General features: G+C 59.8%; 1 protein-coding gene across 1 annotated transcript in view; it reads left to right on the top strand.

Moving 5' to 3' along the window:
• Window positions 1–7,495, top strand: part of LOC123026186 (mRNA decay activator protein ZFP36-like) — a 7,898-nt gene extending 403 nt beyond the window's left edge. Inside the window, exon 2 of the mRNA XM_044435505.1 lies at window positions 3,912–7,495. Coding sequence (XP_044291440.1) covers window positions 3,912–4,907 — 996 coding nt within the window. The 3' untranslated portion in view covers window positions 4,908–7,495. The remainder of the gene's footprint in view (window positions 1–3,911) is intronic.
• Window positions 7,496–7,754: the final 259 nt, after the last annotated feature.

Genomic DNA, 7,754 nt, shown 5'->3' with positions numbered 1-7,754 from the left:
CGCGGAGCGGGAGACCCCTTCCGGCCGGACCGGACTGGACCGGCTCTTCGACCTTGGCGGGCGGACTGGAGGCGCGTTGCCCGCCGGCCTGGGCTCCGAGGACGCCCTCCCCGCCGCGACGGGTGGCCGTGTGAATCGGACGCAGGACGCGATGGGTTCCGGGCCCGGTGCAGCCTCAGGGCTCTCCCTGCGCCTTGGGTGCTGCGGGGGGAAGTCGCAAGCTTTCCGCTCCCACCGAGCGCTTCTCACGCCAGTGGCTGCGTCGCGGAGCAGGTGGGAACGGGCGACCCTTTTCTGGGTTCCACGTTTGGCTGTCATTTAAGAATCGAGAAAGGGGCCCACGCTTGAAATTTCTCTGGGGCTTTGTGTTCCCAAGGCAGTGTCTTGCTGAGGCCCTCCCCGCCGTGGAAGCTCACCCCATAGGAAGGGTTGTGCGTTTGTTTCTCAGAATGACAGCTCTGAACAGACCAGCTTTCCGTTTCTGCTGTGTTAAAATTTCGTGCCCAACAACAGGCAGGAGAGTTGACAGGTGGGGGTCGGGTTGATTCTGGGGGCTTTCAATGATCAAAGTAGGGAGAAGCAACCTCCAGTATTTTTGTTCCCTTCGCTTCTTGAAATATACAGCATGTCCTAAAACTCAAGTGTTGGCTTCTCCAACCTGGCAGTGCTGGCTATGGATGATAGAGGTTGCAATCCAGCCTATCTGCAGGGTGCCAAGTTGGGGAAGGACAGTTCTGGACTATTTAGTTCACAAGGCGGGTGGTATTCAACTCTTCGTTCCTGCTCAAAAGCTTTAAAGCCCCAAGTTTTGTGAAAGTTCTCTTTTCTGGAAAAAGAAAAGGAACCCAACTTCAGAATCAGCAGATCTTACACGTATGTTCAAAAATGTGAGGGCATTTTTAAAAGATCCAATTTTGGGGCCGGGGCTGGTTAGAAACAAGGTTTCAAGATTCCTCGGCGCTGCTTTCCTTCTGTGGATTTTCTTTTGTTTCTAGAAATGTTTCTCTCTTCCTGTCATCTCTCCAAATTGGCTAGTTCAGAGCTGGAATAAAACCTCCTAGGAACTTGGTTTCTCTTCATTTCCTGGAGGGAACAGCAGCTTTTTCTCAGTCAAGCACTGATTTTTTCCCCTTTCCTTTTGGCTTCCTTAGACGGTTAAGAAACAAGCCACCTTTGTGAGCTGATAGATTTCGCAACTCCTATTTTTCCAGAGCCCCTTCCTTAAACCAGTGCAAGCATCCAGACTATGTTCATGGATTTCAGTCCATTGAAAGGCCCAGGAAATCAAAGGCTATATTTGCCTTACCCAAAATAGATCTAACATTTCAAATGTTCTGGCAAGAATCCGCCAAGGGGTATGACAATAGGCAGGCTCACACAATCCCACAGGGCACAGAGGTGGGCAAGGACAAGCCCTGCCGTGTGGCTTGTCCGCCCCAGAGCAAAGAGGCAGGGGCTTCGGAGATGTGCTGTCCAGCCCTCCCCAAGGCAGCCCCGTACGGCGCCACCAGGGGACGGGGGAAGCGCTTCCCTGCCAGCCCCGAAAGACCAACATAACAAGTCTCCAAAGGCCGTGGCTTATCAAACAGATATAAACCGCCCTGAGAAACTTGTGTGGAGTTCAGACAGCAGGCAAAGCCAGTCGGGCAGGTGGCCACCCCGGGCTTAGAGTAGCCCTGCCCCGTATTCTGCCTGACAAATGCTGCCGATGGCTGCTCTCAAGGTGGCTAGCAGTGGCCTTGGTCTCCACCGAGCTGATGACAGCTGTCCAGAGCCCTGCTCAGGCACATGGGCTGGCTGTCACTGAAGCCGCTTGGCCAAAACAGCAGGCCCCCTGCTTCTCTGGCTGAGCGGCACCGTCGGGTCTGGGGGCTTCGGCGCAGGGCTGGCCCCAGAACCTTACAGAGGAGCCAACTAGCCGCGCCGTGGGGGCTGACATTTTGTTGTGGTTTGTTGAGGGGGCAGGGGGCTTGATCAGTCGGGGCCCATTTTTATGGCAAAGAGCAGGGAGAAGCTGAACTGGGCTCGTCGTGTTGGTGTGAAGCTCTCGCTGGTCTCCGATAGACCGGGAGCAGCAGGGGCCAGCCAGGAAGGAGGTGCTTCTGCTTTCACGGGTTGCAGACCGACCTTTGCATTCCTTTGCTCCCTTCGGTCCTTCGGTCGCACCTTCTCTGAACAGCAGGGTGTTTGTACAAGGCGAGGCCAGTAGGTTGCAGGGAGGGGGGGGTGAAGCCTGCTGGCAGAACAAGCCAACCCTGGAGAAGCCTGCTTGCTTCCTCCTTCCTTCCTTCCCTTGCTGAATCACAGGGCCTGCTCTTTTAAAACAAAACACACCCGGATTTGGAAATCTGCTTGTCGGAGGTGAGAAGCACAGCCCTTCCACACGCTCTGGTCCCGGCCCTCGATTACTTCGCCTTCGTTTCAGCTTCCGAGGCCCCGCGGCCCCTGGATGCCTGCCCCGACCGGCCGTGCGTCCCCCAGCTCTCGGTCCCACACAGGTTCACAGCCTGCCACTCACCGGCCCCTTTCCTTGTCACCTGCTGCTTCCGGGAATTTGCAACCGTCGCCCCGCGTCTGCCTAGCCCTTCCTCTTTTGCAAGCCCTGCTCCAAACTCCCTTCCCCTTCCTGGCACCTGCACAGCCGGGTGGCTTGTCCCCCACCTCCCTCCTCGCCTCTCCCCCTCTCTTTCCCCCCACACTCATCTCTGCCTAGCTCAGACTGTATGCTCTCTGGGGCAGGGTTCTCCACACTAGCACTTCTGTGGGTCTCAGAAGGCAAACACCTGTCCACTTGAAAAAGGGGATGGGGCTGAATTGGAGGCCCCAGGGAGCCAGCTCATCCAGCGTCAGGCACGCCAGGCAGGGATCCCAGCTGGATGAGGCTGCTCCGGCCGCATGTTCTTCCCCCACTTGCCCTCAGGTTACATTACAGCGAATTGCCAGCCCCATGTATTTGGGGGCTAGTTCAGCTCAGAGCAGGTGGATGGGCCCCCTCCCCCAGGACAAACCCCCATGAATGGGGCGGGGCAGTGCAGGAGGCCGCCAGCCCCTTTCCATGGGCTCCTGCGGGAGACTCTCCCCATGGACCGGGTCTGAGGACAGCCTTCCCCAACCTGGTGCCCTCTGGCTGGCTTGGACCACGACTGGCCGAGGCCGATGGGAATTGTGGTCCAACCCATCCAGAGGCCACTGGCTGCTTAAGAGGAGAAGAGAGGCATTTTGTTTGCCCCTTAAGAGAACGATCGACAGCAAAAAAAGCCGTGAGATTTTTTTTTCAAAATTGGATCTGCTGTAGGTGGGGGACCGATGCCCCCAGCTCTGCCCCGTCCTGCCCCCCCCCCCCCCAGCCTCTGGCCTGCCGTTGCTGTGGAACAGCTGCTGCTCTCTGCAGCTGCGGTCTGGCCTCAGCTCCTTTAAAAATAGCTGCGGCCCAGCCCACCCGAGCTATTTCTCCAGCCTGACGTCACCCCTGTGCTCTGAGCAGCCCAGCGCCTCCTGCCGAGCCCTTCCTCCCCGGGCTTCTTCCTCCCTCCCAGCACCCCCCGGGCGCCTCTTCCAGGATCAACAGGGCTCTGCAGCACGGGCTCAGGGTCTCAAGGGGACCCACGGCGAGGAGCCGGCATTTCAAGACGGACGCCGGTGGCATCCCCCTCTCGGCACGCCCGGGCGGCTCGGGCCTGGGAGGAGGACCGTGGCGGGCAGCCGTCTCGGGGGGGGGGGGGAACGCAGCTGGCTTGGGCCTTTGCCCCTGCACCTGTGAGCGGGCCGCGCCCGGCACTCGTTCTGCCCCCAAGACGGCCGCCTCGCTCTGCTCACTCCTCGTGGGAAGGAACCCAACGCCGCACGGCAAAGACTTCTGGGGAAGCTGCCCAGGTTGTGCCTGACCGTCTCCCTCTTCTCTCCCCTTGCAGAACCTGCTGAAGGAAGAGCAGGACACGTCGGGGCCGCTGCTCTCCCGCTGCCACTCGGCCTGCTCCGCGGACGCGCCCTACGGGGGCAGCCTGTCGCCCGTGTGGCCCTGCCGCAGCCACTGGAGCCCCGGCGGCGAGCAGCTGCAGCCCCTCGGGGAGCCCGGCCGGCGCCCCACGCTGCGGCCCGACCGGTCCATCAGCCTCATCGAAGGCCGGGCCCTGCCGGCGCCCCCGCCGGGCTTCCCGCCCCTCCGGCACGCCGCGCAGGCCCCGGCCCCGTCCTCCCGCTACAAGACGGAGCTGTGCCACTCCTTCAGCGAGTCGGGCAAGTGCCGGTACGGGGCCAAGTGCCAGTTCGCCCACGGGGCCAGCGAGCTGCGCACGGTCAGCCGCCACCCCAAGTACAAGACGGAGCTGTGCCAGAAGTTCTACCGCAACGGCGAGTGCCCGTACGGCTCCCGGTGCCACTTCATCCACTACCCGGGCGAGGCCGCCTCCGCCGCGCCGCAGGCCCTGCGCCAGAGCGTCAGCTTCTCCGGGGTGCCGGCCCACCTGCAGTCGCCCACCCTGCCCGGCATGCCCGACCCGGCCTCCTTCGCCCGCGCCCCGTCGGTCTCGCCACCGCCCGCCTCCGCCGACCTGCTCTCGCCGCCCTTCGGCCTGCTGAACTCTGCCTCCAGCTCCTTCCTCTCCACTCTGGGCGACTCGCCCTCGGCCAGCCGGGGCTGCTGCCTGTGCCAGTGCGGAAGGTCTGCCGGCCCGGCCGGCTCATTCCAGACCATGCGGGACGCCTTCTCCGCCGCCCCCGGAACGCCGACCTCCACAGCCCCCAACCTGCCCAGAACCCCCTCCTCCAATTCCCTCTCCGACCCGGAGAGCTACAGCAGCTCTGGCAGCCTGAGCCGGTCGGACTCCCCCGTCTTTGATCTGCAGCTGGGGCTGGTGGGGGCCTCCCATCGGCTGCCCATCTTCAACCGACTCTCCGTCTCGGAGTGAGCTGCGGGCAGCAGTTGCTTTCCTCAGTGAGGCTTTGCATCGCGATGCCTGGGGGCCGGTGGACGGGTTCTGCTGTACGTAGGATCTTCCCTGCCGGGGGTGGGAGCCCCCGTGCCCTCGGGAGCACGGAGCCCCAGTAGCTTCTACAGAGCTGTCGCCGCTGTCCGAGCGCCGAGCGGCTGCAGAGGGGATGCTCCGCCTTCCTCTTGCCTTGGCGCGCCGGCCTGTGCCGGAGAGGCCTGTTGCCTTTCCACACGTGCAGGCTGGTTCCCCCGGGTCGGGTCGGGTCGGGTCGGGTCCGGCCGCCCACTCCAGTGCCTTAGACTTGCGCAGAAGGGCCGCCTGCCGAGGAGAAGACGCCTTGCGCAGGTGCGATTAGCGAGCTGGTCGCCCAGGTGGGACCGAGGCTGCCTGTCCGTGGGGACGGGGGCCAGCTCCCCCCACTGCCTCACATGGTGCTGCCTCACCGGCCTCTTCCCCCTCATGTGTGTCAGTATTCACCCTCCCAAAAGCAGGCGCGATTATGCAGCCAGAGACCCTGAAGCCCAGCGCAAAAGCTCCCCTGCTCGCAGCTCTGGCCACGGCCAGCAGGTCCTCCCGGTGGCTCCCTGCTCCGGTCTGTGCCGGCCTTGCTCCAGCCCTTTTCTGCTCTCCCCGCCTTTCCCCTGAGTAGACCCTGCCTCGCTCCCGCCTGCCACAGCCCTCGCAGCAACGGCTGACCCGGGACTGTGCTCTCCTCCGTGCCTTCAACCCGGACCTGCTGGTTGCCCTCCCACCTGCGCGACCAGATCCCGCATCATTGGTTCTTTACACGCACGTGCCTTGCGCATCTGACGCGGGAGAGGAGGAGAGGGAGAAGCAAAGCAGCCCCCCGGCTTGGGCTCCCGATCGCCTCTCTCTCTCATCCTGTGAAATTCACTCTTGGGGCGTGGGGGAGGGCCGAGCCCCCCTTCTCCGCTCCCCTCCTCTTCCCGTGTCCCCCCAGCCTACCAAAGCATTCAGCCAGGGCTTCTTGGCTCTGGCCTGCAGCATTACACAAGTGACCTCTCAGCTCGACTGCTGGCAGCTCTGCCGGAAAACTGGGTCGTTTGTTTCCTTATGGCAAGATTCTTCTTTTCTCATGTGGGGCCGGGACGGGGGGTGGGGGGATTACAAGACAGTCGAGGGAACGCAGGGGAAGGGGTGGCCCAGCAGCTAGGAACATTCCCAGACTCGCTGTCTGAATGCCTTTCTTTCACTGTTCTCATTTTAAAACGCCTTGTTATAACATACTGTGAATAACCCCTCCCCTATTTAATCCCCCAAATAACAAGGGGTGGAGAACTTGAGAAGGGGGCAGCTGCCTTCTCCCTCTGCTTCAGCGTTTCTGCCCAGAGCTGGACTCGCAAGCAGCCCCTTGCATTTTCTCTCCCCGCAAAACCGTGGCGGGGGCTCCGTCCCACCCCTTTGCCAGCGAGGTCTCAGGGCGGGTGGATGCTGGGCCTGAGGCCTCTTGTGGACCTGGCCAGATGGAGGGAGCACGAGACCACCTCCTCTTTAAGGCCTGACTCCAAGACAGATTGCCGCGTGGGATGAAATCCGCCGGGAGCGCAGCCACCCCGCCCCAGCCCAGCCCTGGCTTGGCCTGGCTGAGCGAAGGATTGCCCGCGAGCTAGGTCAGCTGGCGATTACTGTGCCGTGGGGTCCTGCTCATTCCAGGGGGCGGCCGATCTGCATCCGCCGGGGGCTATAGCGCCTTACTGATCCCGGGATGTACCTGGCACCATCTGTTGTCCCTACCAGAGTGCCCTGGCTCCAATCTCTGCTGTGTTTATGGGGTTTAAGGGATCTTTAAGGGAGTGAGACAAACAAACGGGGCCAGGGGCTCGGATGATTAGGGGCTTCCGAAGCCGTCGCATCTGGCTGTTGCCTCGGCGAAACAAAGCCCTAACCGTGGACCTTGCCGGGTTCACCCAGGATCGCGCGAGGGATTCTCTGCCTGGATCCAAAAGGCAGCGCAGGGCCTGCTTTGATCCACAGAGACCTCCGTGAATGAGTATTCTTCCAGATCCCTGGCGGTGTGTTCAGCCAAGCTTGCTTTGCCGAATCGGGCCGTCCAGTCCAAATCAAGACTGCTTTGTGCTTGGCCATTTCGCACTAATTTTGCACTGATCAACGTCAGCTAGAAAAGGCACAAACCAGCAGAGACTGGAGAAGGGCAAGACTGGTCGAGGGAACCTCTTTCTTTTATAAACCAATGCTAACCACCTGCGTATAATTATTGTATAAAATTATTTAATTTTAAAAAATAAAACCAATGTTTACCTTGTATGAGAGGATAAGAGAACCAAAATACCAACTATTTATACACTCTTATTTATTCAGAGTTTTATATAATATTTATCTTTTTTAATATTCGGAAATAATATATATATATATTTTTCTTTTCTGTATGAAACATGAAAAAGTGACAATCTAAATTGTTAATGGTAAAAAGTTCGTCTTTCTCTGCTAGAAGAAAAAAGCTTAATATTTCCTTTCTGAAACCTAAAATTTCAGATAAAATGGCTCAAACTATAATGAGAATAAAGAATTCAGTGATTAGACGATTCCGTTGCGTTTGTGCGTGTTTTTCCTCCAGTCCAATAGTGCAAGTTCTGGCCCTGTTTGTCACCCGTATCTGCAACACTTGGTCAGTCAGAGCAGCCAAAGGACCAACCTGAACCGTGCCTCCCCCAAACCAGCTCACCTGCACGCAGCCTTCAGGACCCCTCTGCAAGCAGCTGAGATTTGGATTCTGGCGGGTGGCTGGGAAACGGGAGCGCCAGGTTCAGGGAGATGGTGCCCAGCCTGAGCCACGCTCAAGAA

Source organism: Varanus komodoensis, unplaced genomic scaffold (genome assembly GCF_004798865.1).
Source record: "Varanus komodoensis strain SLA01 unplaced genomic scaffold, ASM479886v1 scaffold29_3, whole genome shotgun sequence".
Classification (NCBI taxonomy): domain Eukaryota; kingdom Metazoa; phylum Chordata; class Lepidosauria; order Squamata; family Varanidae; genus Varanus; species Varanus komodoensis.
Note: the sequence above shows the minus strand (reverse complement) of the source record. Positions and strands in the feature narration are given on the sequence as shown.